This window comes from Taudactylus pleione, unplaced genomic scaffold (assembly GCF_031769625.1).
Source record: "Taudactylus pleione unplaced genomic scaffold, aTauple2 ptg000289l, whole genome shotgun sequence".
In the NCBI taxonomy this organism is placed as follows: domain Eukaryota; kingdom Metazoa; phylum Chordata; class Amphibia; order Anura; family Myobatrachidae; genus Taudactylus; species Taudactylus pleione.
This window is the reverse complement of record NW_028284691.1, coordinates 759,539-785,786: the sequence shown is the minus strand read 5'-3', so window position 1 is coordinate 785,786 and position 26,248 is coordinate 759,539. Positions and strand designations below refer to the sequence as shown.

The following is a 26,248-nucleotide window of genomic DNA, read 5'->3' as shown; positions in this document are numbered from 1 at the left end:
TGTATGATCCCTAGGGAAACATAATGGAACAAAACAATAAATACCATAAAAACCGCTGGAAAAGTGTCAATGACCAGAGCCTGATTATTGGTTCCGGCCGCCCTAGGCTAAAACACCTTTTTAGTTGTGTATGTAAATTTATTATCTGCATTTTATTCAGGTAGCATTGTGACAATTTGCCATATTAAATGACATTTAATAACATTCTTTGTCTTTGGGTTCTTAAATAATTTGCAGGTCTGAAAAACTTTAGCATTAGCTCAGCCAGGTCTGACCCCAAAACTAAAGTAATGTAATTGATCACTTTAGACTTCTTATCAGAGCCTGTGTCCATAATGCGATGTATAATAATTAGACCCCATAGCTTACATTAAATAAATTAAGTACAATCTTACATATTTTGCAATACAATATGATACTTCTGAACGTTATTTTAGCATATACAACAGTGCCTGTCATTTTCTGGAGTAATACTATTTAATTTCATTGCTCTATCATTTAATTGCTATTTCATTTCTTAGACGCATTGGGACTGTCCGACCTGTCCACTTCAAACTCCATTTAGTGTTACCTTCTCTGCATCTGTCAGTTTTAATCAGTATTTAAATATTAGCTTATGCAACCAGGCTATAACCAGCTTGGTGATGTCACAAATACGGATTTATTTATTAAGCTGTGGTTTTTCAAAATTCCTGATATTCTGCAATTTTTGCAGGAGGATTTAAAGTGACAATTTTATTAAAGGAAAACCTGGCATGTCTTGCCTTAAATATAATGGATGCTTTCAATCACATGGTCAAAATCGCTGAAAATAGGGGCCTATTCAGTGGCAAACGCAGGATTTCCAGAGGGGGGTTTCCAAATGCTTAATATTAGAGCGAGTATGGCCTGTCCATGAAGAGGGCAGAATTAGTACTTAACCAGCTTTAATAAGCGTCATACAAAGTGTATTGTGTGTATTAATTCCAGCATATACAGGACCAGTGATCACAGTAAGCCATTAGATGCGCCAGTAGGCCATCCTGCCTGAGGTGAACGTATTTATTTTAGATATGGGCACCATTCCAGACTATTGGAGCAGAGCAAGTTTGGGAGCCTGGAGGAACAGAAGAAGAACCTAGCATGGCCCTGGACATATATGTACATATTGGGCTCTATAGCAGTGCATCTCTAACAGTGCATGTTTTCCAGATCTCCTAGTTGGTGCACAGGTTATTTATTACTGGCTGATACATGTTAAAAGATCCACAGGTAGTGCTAATTATTTCATTTCTGATACTGAGAAGAGCATGCAGCACTAGTAACAATCTATTATATTACTATTTCTATTGTGGGCTGGGGAGGGGGGTTTCCAGGCAGAAGGAAACCCCCCCTGCGTTTGCCTATGCCTATTCATCATCAATTAATTTTTACAAAAGCAAGTGAAAATTAACATTTTCACCTGCAATTTTAAAAATTAAGTACTCAGGCCATTCATCAAGAGGGTAAAGCAAGAGATATCACAGATTTCTCCTGCTTACCTTCCTCTGACGGAATGGCCCGCTGTCCCCATACACTAATATGGGGACAGAATTCATCAAGCATCAAAAATATAATATTTTCGATGCTTGAGTGCGGGAAAATTCACCATCTTCTAATTACCCGGGCCTGGGTTTTCTGGAGGGGTCCGGGTCCAACGCCACTCCTTCCTGTCAGCTGAGCGGCCCAGTACACCCTGCTGTGGGGGGGGGAGCGAACATTCTGATCGTGCCCCCCCCTGGATTTGCTCACAGTGCCCCCCTCCCCAGCGCGCAGCGCCAGACTAGTTTCTCTTTCCCTGAAAGGGGCGTGGTCACGTTTCCCGTGATTAGGCCACACCCCTTCACCAGGGCCGACTCTTAGAGGCCATGCTCCCGCTTGTGGATTGCAACCCACTCCTTCCCTATTGGAAAGAGGTCTGGGTTGCGAAGAGGGATCCCTCCACCCCTGTCCGGCTCCTTCCGCCGGACATTGGACATTGTGCGCATAGGAGCAGTGAAAAGATTCAATGCTGCAAAAGGAGCAGTGAAGATGCTCGTGGGTCCCCGATAATTAACAGCATGAATAGACCCCATAGTGTTTAGTGCTGCTATTGGATACATAATTGTAATTACTAATGGGGTTTGTAACTTATATATACTTTTCCTTGAATATATTGAGCTCTTGATATGTTTTCTGCTGTTTTGTCACCCAAACATCATTTTCATAAACTCACCAGTAACATATAATGAGGCAATATAGCCCGAGCCTGATTCTTTTGGTTAGCGAGCACTTATTAATATTGTCCAGTAAGGCCAGTCTGATCAGTATGAGGAAGAGGAAATACAGTATGTGTACTGTATGCATTAGCCACTCCACACCTTGAGTACTTCACAAACTACAGTACAGTAGTAATGACCCCCACACCATGTAGTGACTACACTATTAGATATCCGCTGATCACAGGAGGTGTTGCAGGCTCAAGTAGAATATTACACAGCTGCTGAAAGAAAACGGTTAACACTTATTTGTGTGACCTCCGCCCTTTAAATATTTGCACACGAGGCACATTACACATTGGTTCCAACCTGGCTTCTGTTAATACACACATCTCACAAATCCAAGCACTTTACACACTTGTAATGACCGGCCACTGTGTGATTGCTGTCCCCAGGAGGACGGAGCACATACTGCCAGCAAGATAGCTCCTCTCGTCACTCCCCTTCTGCAGATGGCTGATGACTAGCAGCAGAGGAAGGTATCTGTCCAGCCCCTCAGCTCAACGCAGGCCTCCTGTGTCCTGACCAGTGGCGGCTCCAGAGCTGGGGCTGCAGCGCAGTCCAAAATTCGAATAGGAGACCACACCAACTGCCAGTGAGTCCTGGCTGACGATGTTTTGCAACGTTTGGAAGGGCAGTTGGTGTAGTTCACCTATTTGAATTTTGGACTGTGCTGCAGCCCCACCTCTGGAGCCACCAGTGGTCCTGACACACTTCCCATGTCGAGTCAGCCCCCTCAGGGAGGTTGTAACAGCACACCTCCTCCGGCTGCAGTTCCCAAAGGAACTACCATTCAGAACTACCATTCACATGTTCTCCCCGCAGCGGCGACCCTGGGGGAGTGTAGCAGCACAGCTCCATCTCACGCACTCTTTCTAGCCCCGGAAGGAACCTTCTTCGGAGTCTGGTATGTGGCTGACAGCAGGGAACATGAGTTCCTTACGGGCCGAGCCCTCCGCTGGACGGCTCCCTAGAGTCCCTATGCGCCAGCGTAGTAGTACTGGTAATGCCGGTCCTGAATATAGCCTAATTGTTTATGCTACTAATGCTGTACCTCTGCAGAATAATATTTCACTGTTATATTATACTATGGGTCCGATTCAGACATGTATGTAAACCCAAATGTTCATGTACAGCCCATGCACAGTCCTTAGTGGTCGCACATAGTGCCCCCAAGCCCATTTGGCTTGCATTCCCAGAAATGGGAGGCATGTCACCCCCCGTTTCCTGGGTGTGCTGAGGCCAGGGTCTGCATCGGAAGACGCAGATTTTGTGACCTCGCAAGAAGACAGGAGGTGGCCAGCCCGAGTAAGGGTCAGCTTACTCAGATGGCTGATGCTGAAAACATCGCGACCGATGATCGTGATGTTGATCCGATACAGTGTCTTCGGACACAGCACTTGAATCACAGATGCAAACAGGAGACCTTGTTTTCCTTAAGACGTCTCCTGCAGCATTATCATATTTATATATCGCTGCTGTGTCCAAAGACGCAGCAGCGTTGTGTTCTGCATACATCTCTGAATCAGGCATATTGTCAATAAATAATAGATGCTGGGCCTGGGTGGTCATGCATTAAAGGTAAAGTCATCTACAAGATCAGGAGGACAACTCCAGTCGAAATGAAAAGTTGTAGCGTATTATACTGGGATGATGAGATGCAGTATATAGGAAAGTGCAATTAAAACTTAGCTGGCTTTCTAGAATACACAGTAGTCATGATAATGATAAGCATACAAGTTACCTTCCCGGGCTGGATAAAGTTGCAGTTGGCATTAGCATCGCAGCCTCCTCTATTTTCCAGGGCACAGTTGTCAATGGGTAAACATTCAATACCATCACCAGCCCAGCCAGGATTACATTGACATGTGACGCCCCCTGTTGGTGCAATGGTGCAAATGGCCTGAGGGGAAAAATTCATTGTGATCAACCGCTGCTCACATTCTTGACTATTCCAAGCAGATATCAGGTCTACATTGTCAGCCTGATGCCCACAATAGAGATACTCAAATTATTAGAACCTGTTAAAAATGTGGCTATTTTAATGGCCTAAAGCTAGTTCAGGATAAAGCCTGGGTGTGGGCTTGATAGATTTGGATTTAGCTGCTTAAATGACTTGTCTAAAATATGAATCTCTATATGGTAACAATCTGTACTTACATTCTCTGAACACCCCCCTCGGTCAGGCTTGCTGCATTCATCCATAGGCTGACAGAGAGTCCCATCCCCTTCATATCCATTCTCACACACACAGCTGAAAGACACGGCCAAAGCATACAATATAAGAACCGTGTATCAGTCAGTTTATGTCTTTCCAATGATAGAAATATGGACAAAGTCATCATTATACACTAAGCAGGCATTGTTGTATAATATCAATATCAAGGGCATTTTCATGGTGATACTGTATATGAACATGTGATCCATGGCCTAGTGGCAGTAAATTTACCATCAGTCAGTAAAAATGTAGAGAAAAAAAAGATGTCAGTAAACATTTACCACTTTATGAACATGTCGAAGCTGGATAATTGGCTGAGACAAGATCAGCTTAAAATAAGATCGAAACTACGCCATCTTGCGAATGGCCGCAAGACACCATTTTGGAAATGAGATCGGCAAGACGCCATTTTGCGAATGGCCGCTCAGCGCCATTTTAGCTAAACTCACACTTAAGTACATATAGCGATGCTATTATTAGCATTAGGCGATCGCATCTTTTACCATACCACATATACACATTAATACACACAGTTGCGCTGTTAACATGTCGCATATTAGCGAATGCATAAGGCCCAGTATGAAAACGCTGTGTATTAGCTTAGTGCGCACGCATCTGCCCCAAAGTTAACTAGCGTCTTTTCCCAAACCCCTAATACTTACATAAAGCACACTCACATAAAAGGTTCCATAGCTTTAAAGTATAAGATCCAAGTTTTATTCATTTATTACAAATGCTGTGAAATAAAAGCTATTTTGGTATCTAAGGTTTAATATGTGATAAGTAAGCCGTGTTTGGTATTATACTGATCTGCACTTTCTCAACAGCTTTCCGGTATCATCGGTGTGAAGATCGCAACATGCATTCTCAACTTATGGACCGTAGAGACTTAAAGCACCAAAATGTACATTGTGAAACCAACAGCCTAGATTTGCATGAGGCGGAAAAACGGAGGCAACAAGCTGTTAGAGGCTGTTCTGTGTCCATTTGAATCAACTTGTTAAATGCCCTGTAACAAACGCACCGTGATGGGGAACCAATGGGATCAGCAACAAACCTCTCTATTGTGTTGTCTGTTTCTGTAAGGGTATAAATGTGTGTGTTGTGACCCAGTCTGGAGTCTTCTTGCTGACTGCTGATTGACGGAGGTTTCTTGCTGATGCCGGTATCTGGTTCAGAGTGCGTGCGTATGTATAACTGTATCTTGGGTCTGTATAATTCTTTGCACTAAATTGTACTTAGATCACAGCGTGTGACTGACTGTACTTTACTTGAATAATACTTTGTGCTTTGGAAACACATGTTCAAGGTCTAAAGTCTTTATTTGACTGTATGACTGCGTACGCAAATAGCGTCAATATTAGAAGGTATAGGCAGGTTTTTAGAAGGTATAGGTAGGAATGCATAGAGGTTCAAATTCAGTATCCTTAGTTGGGGGCTCGTAGTGTGAGGTCACTAATCTACTCACACGATATACATACGGTTATCGATATCTCACCAAAGGGTGGAGTGACCACACGCAGGGTTTACTTGCAACCACTTGGTGCTGAGAGATTGCTACCTGTTATCGTGTGAGCAAGGGACGCTGACTAGAATCTAGGGACAAGAAAGGAAAAAGTTTGTTTTCCTTTGTTGATAGTATTTTACGTTTAAAAGGGTGCCGCAGTATTGCGTATACGGCTGAGTCACAGTTTTGCACGCGCAGTATAGACGCACTTTTGCGTACGCAGCTAAAGGGTAAGTCATACGGTTGTGTGGTAGTCGCATTATTGTGTATGCGACTAGTCGCACAATAGCGTATACGTATTTCCGGTTGTGCTGCCACGTGTTTAAACAAAGCCGTTGAGGTTTACATTCTTTTCAATCATTGCCAAAAACTGGGATAACGTGTATTTTTCTGCGCAGGAAAAAAGTGTGTAACTGTGAGTACTTGTTTAGGGCGTAACACGGGACCTAAATGTTAAGGGTATCATAGGACCCTTATGTGCTAGGCGCAGGAAGTTGGCCTAGTGACTCGGTAGCAGCTTACCGTTTACTTTACACAAAGCAGGTGTATGGGTTGTTATTTTTGTTAGGGTTCGGCTCCCAGCATGTTTATAGTATTCAGTAATCAATGTGTGTGATCTGTTAGGCTTATTTGAACACTATAATTGAACCGCAAAATTTTGGTTAGATTATGATTGTGAGCTGGTGAGAGGGTGGACGAAATTAACTGGAAAACAAAGGGTACTTTGCTGCCCCCTAGCGGTTGAAACGTAGTCAAAAAGGGATTACTGTGTGGGAGCGGTCTTTTTCTCCCATAGGTGAGTGGAGGCGTCTAGAGGTCCTCCATAGGGTTAGTGGATACACCCTTTTTCAAAGGCGTCCGCAGGTAAGTGAAAGTATCTTGATTGTCTTTCACCAGTTTAAATTTTTATTGAAAAATGTAGGAGTTGTCCCAAGATGGGAGCCACGCAAACAATAGAAATGTTAGACAATTATGTGCTGCTAATGGAAGCGCCGCTTGGATCGTCCCGTCGTATTATGCATACTAAGTACGGTGCTTATGCAATAAGGTATTGTGACGTATGGTTTAAAATAACGATGAAGAGTGTTAGACCGTTTCCCAGAATTGGTAGGTTTGATAAAGATGCATTGGATAATGTCCGGGATCACATCATTCTGATGCGCTCTCGAGGGAAAAAGGTAAAATATTATGAATGTTTAAAGTTGTGGCAGCATGAAGGGGATGCGTGGCTTAAAAATGTGCAAACGACGCAAACTAACCATTGCCAGAAAATACACCAGCGGCGCTAACTTGCAATGCGTGCGAGCCGCAAAATAGCACGCACGTGCGGCAAGGTAGCGTTACAGAAGGTATTGCCAGCAGTTCACCTTATGTGGATGGGGGTGCAGGTACAGTTATTGAAAAAACCCATAAAAATGTAACAAGCAATTTGTACCCTCTCTTAAGCAACCATAAGGAAAATGTTTATGATGTGGATGATGAGCCTATGTCTGCCATTTCCCACGCTGTACACATGTTAGATGCGGCACCACAACAAGCCCAAGTGGTGCCACCATCTCCATCAGTAACAGCACGGGAAGTGTTAAACTCCTCTGCTCCCGTGGAGGAAGTTGTTAATACTATACACTGCAGCAACAGACTAATCCCCAGCCAGGTAGTAAGGTCAAAGGTAGCAATGCGGCCGGTCTGCATCCCATCCGGACAATAACTGTTCCGAATGGGAATGCGGATGCGAACGGAGTTGTGCCTACAAGGGAAGTGGTAATGCATTGTCCTTGGACAAGAGCGGAGCTAAATTCCATCATAAATGATTTCCCCGATCCCAAAAAGGAATTAGCCAAATGTCAAAGATTTTTGAGAAATTTGGGTAGTTCTCACGAGCCAACCAATAAAGATTGGCGGGTGGTATTAAGGGCCTGTCTACCACGCAATATCGACGTGACAAAATTTATCATGGATTGTGTATTGGATGGTGACGTTCCCTTAACAGACCAAGTAAACCAAGGTAACATTACCCGTATTATAACTCAATAGGGTGTATATTTTCCAGTAGTAGTTAACTGGAACAAAATTTTCACCATAAAGCAAAAGGAGTGTGAATCTGCAGAAGATTATTGTGTCCGGGCTCTGTAGGCTATCACCCAGTACACTGGGTTAGAGGATATTAAAGATAGCACTCACCACAGGGGAATGATTGTCACCATACTCATGGATGGCCTTAAAGAGAACCTAAAAACCCGGGTTCAGACCTCACAGCCTGGCTGGAGGGGAGTCACAATAGATACCCTCATAGAATCCGCCATAGAACATGACAAAAACATCTCAAAGAAGAGAGAGACCCAGAGCGAGAAACTAATGGCTGTCAGTATTCAAGCTCTGGAAGGAATGACGGTAACATCACAGCCAGCAGACACACCTGCACCCACACACAGACCTGCACTTGAACAGTTATACGCCCTCACTAATCCCACACCAAAGCAAACACAGGCCTATCCCACTTATCCTACAAAACCACAAGTCCCATACTACCCACAAACTTCATATCTCCCACCATATCCTTTCCCTCAATATCCTTACCCATACCCACCACCTCTCCCTCCTGCTCAACCCACACAACAATCCTTTTCTTCATCCAATCCACGAACGTGTTTTAATTGTAACCAGCCAGGATATTTAAATAGAAACTGTACGGCAAAAAGGGTAGGACCCCCAAATCAGGGAAAACCTGGATAACCCCATAAAGGATATGCACAGAGACCAGCAAATGTCCAACAGGCACCAGCTCCAATTGTGGCCGTTAATGCCTTATTGGAGAGTGGGAGCCAACGCTAGGGGTCAGGTCATACCTGTAGTCTGCAGATAGTCAGGTTAAAGGGAGGTACTAGGGAAGAGCCAGTCATGATGGTTGATGTAGCTGGTACTAAATATCCTTTTCTTGTGGACACAGGGGCGACCAGGTCAGTGATAAAATCTCCCGTTAATTTACAGGTAACCAATGAGACAGTACCAGCAATGGGCGTAACGGGTAAAGTGCAACATTATCCTTTAACAAAATCCACGGAGGTTACTATCGGGCCGCTGCATACCAGGCATTCTTTCCTTCTGGCTGCAGCGGCTCCTACTAACTTACTGGGGAGAGATTTGTTATGTAAGATGGCATGTGTCATATACTGTACCCCTGATGGTGTATTTTTAGAAACCCCAGAGAGAGTTGCGCACAAGGTGAGGGATATGTTGGACACTCCCCAAATGATAATGTATCACTCTACCAGTGTAAATGGAAATCCATCTCAGGTAGATCAAATGTTATCCTAAATTTCAGATTCACTTTGGACCAAGGATGGACAGGACACTGGATTAATGGCAAACGTAAGCCCCGTAATGGTAAATTTAAAAGGCGGTAGGCAAGCTCCAAAAATTCCCCAGTACCCACTAAAACAGGAGGTAGAATTAGGGGTTTATCCAAAAATTGAGCGATTATTACAACAGGGAATTTTAGTTCGTACAGCTAGTGTAGCCAACAGTCCCATCTTCCCGGTAAAGGAGAGTGGTGGGAGGGGTTATAGGCTGTACAAGACCTTAGAGGTGTTAATAAGGTAGTAGAGAGCCAATTTCCCGTAGTGCCAAATCCAACTGTCATTCTTATGCAGATCCCACCAAATGCAACCCATTTCACTGTCATTTACCTCTGTTCTGCTTTCTTCTCTGTGCCTCTTCATCCTGACTGTCAGTACCTATTCGCCTTCACATACAGGGGCGTACAATACACATGGACACGATTGCCCCAAGGTTTCATAGACAGTCCCAGTATCTTCTCCCAGGCCTTGCACGACTGTTTACAATCTTTTGAACCTGCCAATGGATCTGTTCTAATTCAATATGTAGATGATTTATTGCTATGTTCTGATTCGTTTATGTCATGTTTAAATGATACTAAACTTTTGTTGCTTCACCTCTCGCACACAGGACACAAGGTTGCTAAGGACAAACTACAGCCGTGCCAATCCAGAGTAAAATATTTGGGACACTGCCTAACCCAGGGGTTGCGACATCTCACAAATGACAGAATCCAAGCCATACAGAACATGACCCTGCCGCAGAACCAACAGCAAATTCGTACCTTCTTGGGAATGTGTGGATACAGTAGAATGTGGATCCCAGGTTTTTCTATTTTGGCCTTGCCTTTACAGGACTTAGGACCTCATTCAGAGTCGGTCGTTGTGGCCGCACGGTCGTACGTAGCCGATGTTCGCTAAACTGCGCATGCGTAAAGTTCGCAATGCACGTGCGCAAACTAGCTGTTAAGATCAGAAATTTCTCTCTCCTTGAACACAGCCAGGTCGTTAGTTTGAGTGACGGAATGAACCGTTTGTGGGTGGTAACAGGGGAAGGTGCTTGAAAACGGGGGAGTGGAGATCCGAACGCAGGCGTGCCTAATTATGCGAACAGCGTTTAATGGGAGTGCATAATTAACAAAGTAGTGTCATGGCACATGTGACATGGGAGGTTTGTACACTGACTTGATCGTAGTGCTTAAGAGAGGGTATGGTCAACCTTAAGCTCTACGACCAGCTCCGATGGTTCCCGATGGTCGCGATTAAGCCTTATATCCCAGGAGAAGAAGTGTGTTGTGATCGAGAAGGGGGCGTGCTTTAGTCTTACGACCATTTCTTACCCTCGGTCGTTCAGCTAACGATCTCATCTTAGGACCGCAACTTGTGATCGCTTCATTTGCATATCCGGCCCCTTTCCTCTACGACCGTGCGACCGACTCTGAATGAGGTCCTTAGTCTCTTCCTCAAAACCCGATCGTGTCTTACACACAGAGGAATCAGAGCAGGCTTTCCTTAATCTTAAGGATAGTCTGACAAAAGCACCTGCATTGGGAATACCTGATTATGAAAAACCCTTTGATTTGTATTGTACGGAAGCCGATGTTTGTGCTGCAGATGTCCTCACACAAAAACATGGTGATGCCAGTAGGCCCGTAGCATACTACAGTGCCCAATTGGACACTGTAGCAAGATCACTCCCAACGTGTTTAAGAAGTGTAGCAGCAACGGCTCTATTGGTGAGTAAAAGTGAGGACGTAGTATTGGGCCATGATATGATTGTCTACACCCCCCACGCTATATCTGCTCTGCTGAACTCTGCCCAAACCAGACATGTTTCTTCAGCTAGGTTTACAAAATGGGAACTAGCTCTAATTGCACCTGCAAACATCACTGTTAAACAATGCAGTACGCTGAATCCAGCAACGTATTTACCATATGTACAACATGATGTACAAAGGGTGGAAGGACACGAGTTGCTGGTGGGAAGTGAGTTCAGCGGACATAATGATACACACGATTGTATGGAATATCTGAATCAGACCTTTACTGCTAGACCTGACATACGTGGCACGCCTTTAGAGAATGTGGATGTGACATTTTACATGGATGGGAGTTGTCATAGACAAACAGACACAGGTGAATTATGTACAGGTTATGCTGTTGTAAATGACACAGACATCATAGAAGCTGAACCCCTTGGTCCTCCTCACTCGGCCCAAGTGGCGGAGCTAGTGCCACTAAGAAGACCGTGTGAGTTGGCAGAAGGCAAATCTGCTAACAATTACACTGACTCTAGGTATGCGTTCAGAGTGGTGCACGATTTCGGAGCTCTATGGCGTCTGAGAAATTTTATGACAGCAGCAAGCACACCAGTTGCACATTCCCGACACATAAAACAATTACTAAAAGCAATCCAACTGCCCAAAACGGTGGCAGTAATTAAGTGTAAAACCCATACATGTGAGAGTGACCCGGTGTCATTGGGCAACAACAGAGCCGATGAAGCTGCAAAATGGGCAGCAGGGTCAAAAATGTTTTTACCAACAGAACAAATTATGTCTTTCCAAACAACTGATATGCTGAAATTGAGATGCTAAATTTGTGTTCAATCCAGGAAAAGTCCATCTGGAAGTCCAAGGGATGTGGGCAAGAGTCCTCCGAGCTCTGGAGGGATGGACAAGGTAAGCCAGTAGCCCCCAAAGCATATTACCCCAGCCTGGCTGAGGCAGCACATGGTCTGACTCATCTGGGAAACCAAGGTATTTGCAAATTTGTGAGAGCATACTGGTGTGCACCGGGTTTTTTCTTCACAAGCAGAAAAGAGAGCAATGTCCTGTCTGACCTGCTTGAGAAAGAACATGGGGAAAGTGATCTCTACCAAACCATCCCACATTCCACCGACTGACGGACCTTTCCAGGTGATACAAATTGATTTCATCCAATTACCACCCTGCAGGAATCTTAAGCATGTATTGGTGTGCACTGACGTATTTTCCAATTGGGTTCAGGCCTACCCAGCAGCAACTGCTGCGTTTACTGCCAAGAAAATAGTATAGGAGTTTGTATGCAGATACGGTATCCCTAAAATTATAGAGAGTGACAGGGGTACCCATTTCACAGGTGATGTCTTTCAAAATACGTATAAACTGATGGGTATTAATAGTCGACTTCACACCCCCTACCGACTGCAGGCCAGCGCCAAGGTAAAGAGGATGAGCGGGACTATTAAAAATAAGTTAAGTAAAATTATGGCAGAGACTGGACTAGGATGGCCAGAAGTATTACCGTTGGTCCTGCATAGCATAAGAACCACTCCTAGACCCCCTCTAAATCTGTCCCCCTTTGAAACACTGTTTGGTAGATAACCTAATTTGATTATAAGTCCACAGGAAGACTTGAAAGGTAACAACGAGGTAACTGTAAAGTATCTTATATCAATGAGTAAACAGTTAAAACAGCAACAATTGTTGTCCCATGATATGCCTGAAACTAACTGTCATGATGTTGAACCAGGAGAATATGTTATGATCAGAAATTTCTTGCATTCAGATTGTTTGACTGATCGGTGGGAAGGTCCGTACCAGGTGCTGCTGACAAGTACTACATCTTTGAAGGTGGCTGAGAGAGATACCTGGGTCCATTCCACTCACTGCAAAAAGGTCAACCAACCGGTGGAGAAACAAGGCGGAGACAAGGCTGATAACATGGACCTGTCGATCGCGAGCTTGTTCCGGGAGGATTGAAAAGGTCGTAGTGAGATACCTGAACTAAAATAAATTTGCAGGTCTTTGTCGTGGCAATGGACTGGCCTGCTGTGTTCATTTTCATATTCTAGTTTAGAGTGTTCACCATCCTGGTTGGTTCGGGAATGTCCGGTTTCTGTGACGGGGGACCGATAGAAAAGATGGGAGCTGATGGCAGCGCTGATGGAGTGGAGTCAGGAGGAGTGCTATGCCAATCAGGGGAGTGTCTGACCAATCTTAGTACTGTTATTGTTAAGAGAGCTGTTATTCCGGATACTCGGAAATGGTGTGGAGGGTTATTGTCTGAAGATTCCTGTATTTGTGAGTTTTGTGGGTCCCTAGTTGATGAGAACTGTATCCAACGGTGCCAACCTAAATATAACCCGTACTGGGGTGGGTACCCTTTAGAGGATTATCATAGCATGGTAGGCAAAGTTTTAAATCAAACTGATTGTTGGGTGTGCTCACATGAGCCACAGGGTCAACATAATGTAGGGTTGGTGCCATTTCCGCTGAATATTACGGAAACTTTTGAATTGCAAAAAGGGAAAAGATTGGATGGAAAACTCCTCTCATCCAAACCACCTCATTTTAAACTATATCAATTCCAAGCAGATAGATCACTTCTGTGCTTAAACATAACCAACCCCAATAAACCAGGGAATTGGGAAGTGATGGGGAATAATCAGACGATGACCTGCTCACTGAGAGCTGATAATGAGTCCATGAATCATGATCTGTTACGCTCAATTAAATCTAATGGGAGAAACTTTAGGTATCGTTATACATTAAGTTCCACCAAAGAAATTATTGGTAAGGTACCAGATGGATATTGTGCTAAGATAATACAACCAGAAACTTGCATGTACCAGATGGAAGAACCTGAAATAGGAATATTTGCAAGGGAAATATGTTTAATGATAATGATGCATACTATTCCTTATGTTCTCCCTGATAATGTATATTTTATATGTGGAAGAAAAGCGTATAAGTGGCTCTCCCCGAGTTCCATAGGTTTGTGTTACCTGGGAAGAGTAGTCCCAGAGGTTATGACCCTCACACATGTTGAAATGTTCGGTATTCATAAAAACACACCATCACCATATCTTCACACACAGTATGAACACAGAGGCAAAAGAAATATGATACCTGGTGACTTGCATAAAGCCACTCAGTTAATTAGTGAGACAACTGGCTTTCAAGTTTTAGTAGCACTGGATCCCACCAGGATCGCTCGGGGTACACTAAATTTTAGATATATTCAGGATCTTGCTAAATTGATAGATAATATCACCGAGATGTATGATGACACCTTCAGGTATACAGGTAGAGTATTGCAAGCGTATACGAAAGAACTGGTGCAACACAGGCTAGTGTTAATTTATTTAACTGCTGTCACTGGAGGATACTGCGTAACTTTGGCCACCCAATTTGGAGTAAAGTGTTGCACCTATGTCACCAATGATACCAGCGACCCCAAGGAGGTGATAGACTGGAAGATGGATGAAATTCTGCAGCTAAAATGGGAATTTCGGAAGAACCATAACACTTCAGTGGCTGAAGTAGAGGAAAAGGTAGAGGAATGGGTGTCATGGTTGAACCCTGTGAAATGGTTCTCAAGTCTAGGGAAATGGGCCCAGGAAATGATCGCAAATGTAGGTAACTTCCTGATCCTTATACTGGTCGTCATCATAGTAATTGGCATATGTGTCCACTGTGCTCCTATTGTGTCGAAGTGTGGAAAATGTAAGAATAAGGTAAAACGAAAGAACGAAAGAACGAAAGTATGATGGTGGTCAGTAATGACAATATGAATACTGAGGTAAATATAGAACTGTATTACAACCCTGAACTTGAAAATATCATAATTTAATGGATTATATTTAGATGTGCATAAAAAGTATTATTGAAGTGTTATTTTTCTCATTCAAACATCTTAGATGATGTAAGTCTCTATTCCCCATCAAAACTTCCTTTATAGGACTGGTGCATCCCCACATCTTTCACATGATCTCCCTAGGTCCGCGTTGTGCGTATAATGGTAGTTTTATGTCCCCTCCTAGAGACACATTATTTATTGATTAAGAACCACCTTGTGCCATCCCATAATAACATTAATATATAAATGTACGCCTAAATTAATTTTAAATCAGAGTGTGATAGCATGTTGTTTGCTATCAAAGGGTGGACCGTCGAAGCTGGATAATTGGCTGAGACAAGATCACCTTAAAATAAGATCGAAATGACGCCATCTTGCGAATGGCTGCAAGACACCATTTTGGAAATGAGATCGGCAAGACGCCATTTTGCGAATGGCCGCTCAGCGCCATTTTAGCTAAACTCTCACTTAAGTACATATGGCGATGCTATTATTAGCATTAGGCGATCGCATCCTTTACCATACCACATATACACATTAATACACACAGTTGCACTATTAACATGTCGCATATTAGCGAATGCATAAGGCCCAGTATGAAAACACTGTGTATTAGCTTAGTGCGCACGCATCTGCCCCAAAGTTAACTAGCGTATTTTCCCAAACCCCTAATACTTACATAAAGCACACTCACATAAAAGGTTCCATAGCTTTAAAGTATAAGATCCAAGTTTTATTCATTTATTACAAATGCTGTGAAATAAAGGCTATTTTGGTATCTAAGGTTTAATACGTGATAAGTAAGCCGTGTTTGGTATTATACTGATCTGCACTTTCTCAACAGCTTTCCGGTATCATCGGTGTGAAGATCGCAACATGCATTCTCAACTTATGGACCGTAGAGACTTAAAGCACCAAAATGTACATTGTGAAACCAACAACCTAGATTTGCATGAGGCAGGAAAACAGAGGCAACAAGCTGTTAGAGGCTGTTCTGTGTCCATTTGAATCAACCTGTTAAATGCCCTGTAACAAACGCACCGTGATGGGGAACCAATGGGATCAGCAACAAACCTCTCTATTATGTTGTCTGTTTCTGTAAGGGTATAAATGTGTGTGTTGTGACCCCAGTCTGGAGTCTTCTTGCTGATTTCTGATTGACGGAGGTTCTTTGCTGATGCCGGTATCTGGTCCAGAGCGCGTGCATTTGTATAACTGTATCTTGGGTCTGTAAAATTCTTTGCGCTAAATTGTACTTAGATCACAGTGTGTAACTGACTGTACTTTACTTGAATAATACTTTGTACTTTGGAAACACATGTTCAAGGTCTAAAGTCTTTATTTGACTGTATGACTGCGTACGCAAATAGCGTCAATATTAGAAGGTATAGGCAGGTTTTTAGAAGGTATAGGTAGGAACGCATAGAGGTTAAAATTCAGTATCCTTAAACATTACTATTGTGTAAATATTACTAAAATAATGATTTTAAGATGCTGAAGGCATGGCCCATGTATTACCTTCTCCAGTGAAATGTTGATATAACATAGCAATTTGTCAGTAAAAAAAGCTATGCATCAGTAAATGTCAGTACAAATAATAACAGAGGTTGGCAAACCAAAAGTGTTTCTATATGGCTAAGATTTCATGTACCCTAGTGTTAGCTCTCAATGCCCCACCTCTGTGTCTGACTCTATCCAAAATATTTGTCCAGAAATTATATGAATGTCTCTTGTCTTCAGTAAATGCAACTAATAGTGTGAGTGCTACTGTACATTCTGAGAGTTTGACACTGTTGCTTCCATATGTTCCGTCCTCCTCAGTCCTTCCCACCACACTCAATGACACTACTGCTGAGTGACTGTGTTGTGGAAGAGTGGTACAGCAGTACTCCTACAGGTGGAGAAGGGGTATGTCACAGAGCAGCGCCACTCATAGCCTACAAGTGGGGAGGAGAGGGTCAAGCACATAGCACACTCAAATAAATTAGAATAATCAAATGCAATCCAATACCCATAAGGATACAAGCAGGGCCGGCAATAGAAGTTTTGGGGCCCGGTACAATGATGTCTCTGAGGGCCCCCCTCCACAGAAAGAGAGGTGTGTGTGTGTCGCCAGCACCTCCGTTCTCCACCCCCACAGAGGGCAGCCGCTGGCACTCTCCAGAGCAACTCCCATCACCCAGCGGCAGCAGCACCAGCAGATCCCCGCCGGCAACATCACATCCCAGGGCGTGATCAGCACTGCCGGCACTATAGCCCCGGGCCTGGGACAGGAGTACCGTTGTACCCCCCTGTCACTGGGCCTGGATACAAGGGGTGCTTAATTTAAATTCCCAGGATACTTAGTTGACTAAGGGGTCTATTTACTAAGCAGTGTTAGGAGACAGAGTGAGAAGTGATAAGGTGCCAGCCAATCAGCTCCTAACTGCCATCTCACAGGCTGTGTTTGAAAAATGACAGTTGGGAGCTGATTGGCTGGCACCTTATCACTTTTCACTCTGTCTCCTAACACTGCTTAGTAAATAGACCCCTAAGTGTTTGGAGGCCACAGGGAAAATAACACTAAATGAACAATATGATGTAATTCATGCACTTTTTTGGTGTTTTAAGTGACTGCTTAGTTCACCTAGTGGCAGCCCCTATATGCAGGAACTGGTAACTACATAGTCCCTCTAAAGCTGAGACACCAGCTAGATGTCCTATTTACCTGTACTAAAACACTGTTACAGAATAAACAGTTATAGTAGTGAAACATCTCCTTTAAAATTGTCATATAAATCCAGACATTACCTAGTGATGTTATTCGTAGATACACAGACTGCATTAAGATGACAATATTGTGTCACGTTTAATGGCCCACAAGGCTCTGATCGTTTGTCACAAAATTCTCCAATGTAGCCTTCCTTGCAGCGGCCGCCCTGGCAAACACCACGACTCCCACTGCGGTTATCACAAATCCCATGTATACACCTGCAATCTAATAAAATTCCCAACAAAAAAAATATAGAAAAACATTAGATATTAAATTATGATTCATAAATTAAGTTGAAAAAAAATTAAACAAAAATAGAATAATTTCCACCAGTAGTGATATGGTATAATGCCATAAAAAAGTATTCAGACCCCAACATTTTATTTTCATATTGCTTCTGCAGATTCCAGAATTGCTTTAGATTGAAGTAGGATTTTGTGTCACTTATGAGAAAGTATTGATTTCAATGTAAATTGACAAAATAACTGGGAACACATCAATAGATTATCATTTCAACCAGCCAACTAGTCGGCCCAAATATCTGATAATAAATTGGAGCAAATGACAATCGGCCGATTGCTCCAAAATGATAAAAAACTGACAAAAATGGTTGTCGGATTTAACGATTGTTTTTGTCTGTTTTCTGTTGTTTGGGTGCAATGTTATTTGCTCATGTACATTATCAAACTTGGTAAACTTTGCAAGCAGTATATTAATGTCTTAAGTATAAATAGTTATTAAATAAGTAATAGCATATTTGCTTCACTATTATATGATAAAACACTTAATACTGAGGAAAATAGAAAACTAGCATGTCTCCTTTGCAGGACTGAATACTTTTTCAAGGTCCTCCAAGATAGTAACTAGTAAAGTGACGCATTCTTTGCCTGGTGTATCTTTAAGTATTTGTGCATAAGTAATAGTGTGTGATAATGTGTGTGTTTACCCTATTTGCACACATATTACTGCTGGCCACATTGCAATACAATATTACCAACTATATTGCACATACCCATTGTCAGATAAATTGCACAAGTTACTTTTCTAACAATCTGTTACCAGCAATAATGTACAGTACAAGTGCTATAACTGAGGCTGCATTGTCTGCACAGACCCCAATTGACGCCACTGTCAATCACACTAACAGACACCATTGCTAGTCATACTGCACAAATCTTATTACTACCCACATGCACAGATTGCAGTGTCAGCCATATTGTACAGATCAGTCAGTTTTCCGAGTCTTTGTTGTACAGGGGGGAGGGGGAGGGGGGGTGTCGATCACCTGCTGCTGAGAGGAGCCTGAAGCACATAAAATGCCAGTACCTCCAGTTATGAAGCATGGTGTGGGCAGAGCGGCGCTTGTGGCTGCACCCACACCAAGCTCCTAGTATGGAGCATAGTTGCCAAGTCCGCTTATAACAAGCGGAAGTGGGCTTCTTTTTTTTGCAAGTTGCTTCTTTTTTTTTTAAAGTAGCTTGTTGCTTGTTTTTGGGCTTATTTTATTGTGTGCATTGCCGAGGCACCCCTGGAGGTAAGTAAATGTGTGTGTGTGTGTGTTTTACATTGGTAGTGACTGAGGGAGGGGGGAAGGTGGTGTCTGGTAAATAGAGGGCAGTGGACAGGGTGAAGTTGGAGGGGGCAGACAAGAGGGAGAGGTAAACTAGATGATAGAAATGAGGCAGGTACATGGGGGCGAGTTAAAATTACTGAGGCTGTTATAAACAGGGGATAATGGAATTAGACAGGTGACAGGAATGAAGGAGGTAAAGAAGAGGGGTGAGAGAAATGCGGAGAAGAGTCAGGTAAAGGAAAGGTGGGTACACACTAGACGATATGTCGCCTGATCCTGCCGATTGGGCCGACATATCGTCCACATCGGCCAGTGTGTACCCACTATGCGTGACCCTGCGCACTCCTGCGACCCGCATGTAGGCCCAATGGAACAACCCAGATGCCGATGCTGGCATATTGGATGGAGCCGGTGCCCGACATATCGGACGTTTGGATACCACATCATGCAGTATGTATCGACCGCCCGATATATATTGCGTGGTTGGGAGTCGCATTGCTGTACCACACTACTGCAAAGATCACATATTCAGGCACATTGTTCAAACCCCAATGCATAGGACTCACTACCAGCAACACAGCATAAAGGTCATTGTCAGTCACGCTGCATAACTCCAGCTGGCAGGTATTTCCCACAAAGCCCATTGATGCAGTGCTATATCATGCCTCCTAAGCCAGATAGTGCTGTTGGCTGCTTTCTGACTAAGGGGTCTATTTACTAAGCAGTGTTAGGAGACAGAGTGAAACGTGATAAAAAGTGATAAGGTGCCAGCCAATCAGCTCCCAACTGTCATCTCACAGGCTGTGTTTGAAAAATTACAGTTGGGAGCTAATTGGCTGGCACCTTATTCCTTTCTTATCACTTTTCACTCTGTCTCCTAACACTGCTTAGTAAATAGACCCCTTAATAGTTTGTGAGTATCTAGTCATGTCCCCTAATTTGCTAAACTCAATAAAGAAGATTATGCCTACACCATAATATTATCTGATGGAAACAAGACCTATCCGCCCCTCAATGCTAAACTTGAACAATGGTCAGTCTACTTACTGGATTACAGTAAACTACATTTGTCCTAGTTACACTGTATCATTTTGGAAAGACCAACTGAAGAACTTCTGGCTGAATTATGTGCCGTTAAATTATAAAGAAAAAATACAGGTGAGATGTTTAAAGACAAACTAATGATCTGAATTGTTTCATCTGATTTGAAAAAATTTGGAAATTCTTCCAAAATTTTCATCCTCGCTCGCTCACCTTCTTCGCAGTCTTGGCCATGTTTATTGGGATTGGAGCAGATATGACAAGCGATGCCTTTAAACTTCTGGAAACATACACATTTCCCATTCCCACGACTGCCGTCATTACACTGTATAGCACAGGAGATAGAACTGGAGTCAGACGTGTGTAATGTGCAAAGCAATAGCAACATAGATGTTACCCATTGCATTGCTATAGTTTTTATGTTCTCTTGTGCACATAAGTATTGCTTTTTCTGTTTTGTGATCATTGTTATATAGAAGTAAGGCTTCATTTTGCAAGAGCTAATATGCCGTGTTATCTATGGCCCGCTGGCACTTGTAAAAAAATAAATTCATTAATAGGCAAGATACACAAGCTGAATGGAAAATATATTTTAATGGTTAAAACTCCCCACACAACCTTCTTTTGGCCATTTATTACTCTCGTACATCTACTGTGGCCATCCTCTTCAATTGAAGTGGTTGATTCCATTGGATTTATGAGAATAATGAATGGGTAAACAAGGTTTGTATAGGAGACTTCTTTTTTTATCAATATTTTTGCCATTCAGTGTGTGTGTCTCCTCTTTATTTCAGTTTTTTTTACAGGTGCACTGCCGGTGGTAGCGGTACTTTGTGGTTCTCCAAGTGTTAGCATGACCGGGCAGTCATTTAAATAGCTTACATAATAATTCTATTTCTGACATTGATTATTATCCTACACCCACTTCTATCTGACGGGTGTCGTATAAAAGGGGATGTAGTCAGCATCCCGGCGTGCTGGATGCCGACGGTCTGGATTCCTGCCAGCATCCCAAAGGTAAGTATCTGGGGGTTAGGGATTAGGGTTAGGCACTAGGGGGAGGGTTAGGGTTAGGCACTAAGGGAGGAGGAGGGTATGTTTAGAGTGCAGGGAGGGGGGGGTTAGGATTAAGTTCAGGCACCGGGGAGGGAGGGTTGGGGTTAGGGGAGGGATAGAGGTTAGCGTTAGTAGTACTTCCCTACAGGTGTCGGGATTCAGACTGTCAGGACTTACCTGCTGTGTGCCCGACCCCTGGTGCTGGCTCCGCCTCCTGTTACCAAGCGTCCATTGCAGCAGGTCTGACTTGACCTGTTGCTCTTGGACACCAGCGCAGGTGTAGTGAGAAGCAGGCATATTGGGCTCCCGATATGTCTGTCTTCTCAATGCTTCCAGGCATCATGGAGGGGCCGGATAGCGCATGAAGATATAAGGTGTGTATACAGTACATGAATGGCTACTAAACATCACTATATATCGCATCAATGTGATGCGATATATAGTGATATTTTTCAGTAGCCACTTCATTTTCTTCATGAATAGACCCCCAACAGTGTATAGATAGTCACTAGGTCAACAGGCAATTGGTTGATATGGTCAAAAGGTCCACAGGGTCAAATGGTCAACATGGACTAATGTTGACAGGGTCAAAAGGTCGACACAACCTAATCTTACCCTAACCCTCCTTGTAATGTCTAACCCTCCCCTAGTGCCTAACCCTAAACGTCCACTTCCCCAACCCAAACCTAACCCTCCACTAAGTGCCTAACTCTCATCCTAACCCTAAATATCATGAAAACACAAGTCAATCTTTTCTGTGTTGACGTTGTGACCATGTCAACAAATTGATCCTATCATCCTAAATCCATGTCGACCTTTTAACTAACGACCATTTGACCCTGTCGACCTATTGCCTGTCGATTTATTGACTGCCTAGCTACACACTGTATATCTTCCATTCGGTTACCCTAACTGACTGTGAGCAGAGCCCTAGCGCTATCAGCAGGGGTCTGGTGTTTCCTAGAGGTGGGCTCCCCTCAGTGTATGCTTCCCAGAGATTTAAATGTACATGAACCCATCCATCTTGTAAATGAATCTCTTAAAAAAAATGTAACATGTCCAGTCATTGAAAGCTAACGCCAAACCAAGTAGTTATATCCAATAATCCAAATATGCTAAACAGGTACAAATCATTAAAGTTAACGCCTTTGGAAGCCTTTCTTTAAACTCAGTCTGAAGAATATTTGACAGCGGTTTACAGTATAAGAGAATAAATTGTTTTGGTAACTAACTTTGCATCATTATCTAACAAGAGAAACAAATGATAGCCGCATACTTACAGTTCCTCGCCCGTAGCATGGATTAGAGTATCCCCCAGGACATGGCTTACATTCATGGCCATAGAACCCACTGCAGCACCCATTTACCTACAATAATGAGCACATTTCAGTCAGGCCCTTATTCATTCTCTTGTCTGTTTAGTATAAATGTAATTTCTACAGCTTTGTACATCTGAGAGAAACATTTGATGGCACAAGCACGCAGTGACGCTTCTCTGGGTAGCAGAGGCAAAGTTTTATGTTGGTATGTGCAGCTTTCTTTATAAATTGTAAAAGCCATTGAGCTGCTTTTGAAGGATTTTAATTAGTATAGGTACTTGTATTGCAGTCTACACATTGGAGAGGGCACTATTATAGGCGAGTACTGGATACATTTATATAATGTGTCAGGATTAGGGATGCTAGGGACCCAACTGATGAGGTTCACCTTGACATGGTAGATGGACATTCATTTTTGGCCAAACATGTGCTAAGAACCTTATTATTTATTTATAGTCCATGTTAATTGGTAGATTATTACAAATGTTTTATCAGTATTCTATGTGCTTGGTGCATGAGCTGTGTGTTTGGCAACATAGAGTGCATGTGAGATATGTTCTATTACTCATGTGTAGGGACTAACTGGCCGATCGGCCCGATAATTGGATAGTGTGTATGCAGGATCGTTCACTGATAAACGACCTAAAACGATCCTGTAGCGGTCAGATCGGGAGGTCGGGATCTGGTGTCTTGCACACGCTATCTTATTCCTGATCATGTTAAAGATATCTGTAGAAAACACACACTGAGCTAGAAATTGCCCAGTGTGTACGGGGGCACACCGATCAATAATCGCTCAGTCGGATCGGAGCATTTATCGGATCGGTGCACTCTGTCTAATAGTGTGTACACAGCTTTAGTCACAGCTGCAGTGTGGCAGACAAACTATAAATATGGCCATTTTTACAGCCCAGCGCACAATATTTCCTTCTCTAAGTATAACAGGACTACCGATTGCCTACCGTTGCTGTACTTAAAGGTTTTATTTTTCCTATAAGAATTCAGTAGGTTGCTTTTGTCACTGACTTTTACAGCAGTTATAATACAGTATGCATTGCTTTGCAAAGTTTGTGGAGGAGTCCTGAGCCAAATAGACTCTATTACCCTTGGGACACCTCAGACCAGGTAAAATTACTATATAATGATACTTTTGGGTATTAGTAAATAAATAAATGTAGAAAATCAGAAGGGTCTCATTTAACATGTATACACATAAGGTATACTTGCCTACTGTCCCGGACATGGCGGGAGGCTCCTGATTATCCAGGTAGCCACCTGCAACCCTGGCAGATGTAGGCGATCTCCCACATCCCACCCACTTCTAGTGAAATGGGCAGGGTGGACACATTATGAGAGGAAATTTGCTGGTCCGTACTGAGGAACAGGGCTAAAATGACGCAAATTGCAATGTTTAGCACTGCAAAACAGGGATGGGGTCTAATGATCTGGAGAGCCAGCCCCCCCCCCCCTCCTTTTCCAAAGCCGACAGGTACATCTCCTCTCCCGGCATTTCCTGGAGAGAAGTTAAAGTAGGCAAGTATGACATAAGGCAGTGTTGGCTAACCTTGACACTCCAGCTGTTATGGAACTACATAACCCAGCATGCACTGCTACAGTTTTGCTATTAGGGCATGCTAAAACTGTGGCAGGGCATGCTGGGATATATAGTTCCACAACAGCTGGAGTGTCAAGGTTAGCCAACACTGACATAAGGGATGTTTGATAAATGTTTGGAGGCATTGCTTCTGAGTTAGGAGCAAAGCTAAAAAAAAAAAATAACAGTCATTTTGCACCTTGATAAAACCATGTTGCACTGCAGGTGAGGCAGGTGTACAATGTGCAGAGAGCTTCAGATTGGTTATTCAAACCCAAATCTAAAGTGCTGTGTAAAAATAAAGCTGTCCAGTATTTCTGGGCTACATACAAAAGCAGCCAGTATTTACCCTGCATGCACAAAAATATATTTAATATATAAAATATGTATTTTTACCCTTTGTATTGCAACATGGTGAGTTCCAAAGGCAAAATTACTTATTAGTATTTTGTTGTTTTTTTGTTTTGCTGCAAACTCAAAATCAGCTCCATTAGGAGTAACTGGAAAATGTTTTGAATAAAGAAATACAAAAGGGAGTTTGGTCCAACGTAAAAAAAAAAAAAAATGGGAGAACAGAAAACGTTCTGATTCCGTCACAGACTACACACAAGCAGATACTCTATAAAGGAAATGAAAAAAAAAAAATATTTCAAAATAGAAGCTTCCCCTTGAATAAATATTGGGAGTAAACATATAGTAAAAAATCCATATAAAATCAGATTACATTTAATTTAACATGCTAAAATATATCTTCAATGCATACATTATTTTACACCACAGCATAAATTTGCATTTAGGCATAATAATTATAATTTTTGTACATATTCTGAATATTTTGGTACCTACAATAATGGAGCGGCTGCAGTTTTTGGCACAGCTGTTTGTAGTTTTACCAGGAGCTCCAAAGCTACATTCTCTGTCAACTATTCCCTGGGGATTAAATATAAACAAAACTGTTACAGTCGGCAAAGATTGTACAAGTCAATATATGTATATACACCTCTACTAAAAAGTTTCATTTTAAAGTGCAATCAACAAGTACAATTAAAAAAAAAAAAAAATACATCATAGAAAGATTGGTCTAAATAATTTTTTTCCCTCTGAAGCTACATACGTTTTACAATGGTTCTCCACAGGAATGTATGCGCCTCACATTTAGAGTAGAGATGAGCGGCTTGGAGTTTAGGAAATCCGAACCCATCTGAATTTAGGATCTGAGTTGATCTGAGTCCCGTCTCGAATGTTCCTGCCGTGGTCAGATCCAAAAACGAGGCAAAACACAGAGATACCCGCGTCGGATCTCTGTATTTTGGTTCGTAAAGCTTCCTCTGTCGAATCCAATCAGCGGCCGCTACAATGGTAACAGGCCGCTGGTTGGCTGAGAATGGCTGTCTCTCAGCCAACCAGCGGCCTGTTACCATGGTAGCGGCAGCTGATTGGATCTGGCAGACAGAAAGTGACTGTTGCCACTGCCCCCACCCGGCATGACATCCATGACATCCATGCCAGGCTACACCCTGGGGGAAAAGGGAGTGAGCACTGGCCAGGATGTGCATTCGCCAGAGAAGAGCCTCCCAGCACTTGATGTGAGAGAGCAGGGGGTGGGCTGACAGAAGATGCCAGAGGGGGTCCTGGCGTTAGGGGTTTCTGTCTCCGCCACCCTGAGCTTCCCTCCTCCATCCTGTGCCCCTGAGCATCCCTCCTTTCCCTGTGTCACCCTGAGCTCCCCTCCCCCGTCCTGTGCCCCTTGAGCATCCGCTCCAACCCTGTATCCCCTTGAGCATCCCCCCAACCCTGTGGCTCCTGACTTTCCTCCTCCACCCTGATGACTAGACATTAATTTTATTGAGGCTAATAATACCCTAGAAACAAAAAAGGGCCAAATTATGTGATTTTAGCTTTTTTGTAATTTAAAAAAAAAAAATAAAATCAAAACCAGTCACCACATTTTGGCA

General features: G+C 43.0%; 1 protein-coding gene across 1 annotated transcript in view; it reads right to left on the bottom strand.

The window, feature by feature from the left end:
- The window catches only part of STAB1 (stabilin 1), a 490,754-nt gene that overhangs the window by 372,870 nt on the left and 91,636 nt on the right, over positions 1 to 26,248 (bottom strand). Inside the window, exons 19-24 of the mRNA XM_088482458.1 lie at positions 25,140 to 25,223; positions 22,661 to 22,747; positions 20,538 to 20,649; positions 17,749 to 17,935; positions 4,437 to 4,530; positions 4,021 to 4,179 (exon numbers count right to left, since the gene is read on the bottom strand). Coding sequence (XP_088338584.1) covers positions 4,021 to 4,179; positions 4,437 to 4,530; positions 17,749 to 17,935; positions 20,538 to 20,649; positions 22,661 to 22,747; positions 25,140 to 25,223 — 723 coding nt within the window. The remainder of the gene's footprint in view (positions 1 to 4,020; positions 4,180 to 4,436; positions 4,531 to 17,748; positions 17,936 to 20,537; positions 20,650 to 22,660; positions 22,748 to 25,139; positions 25,224 to 26,248) is intronic.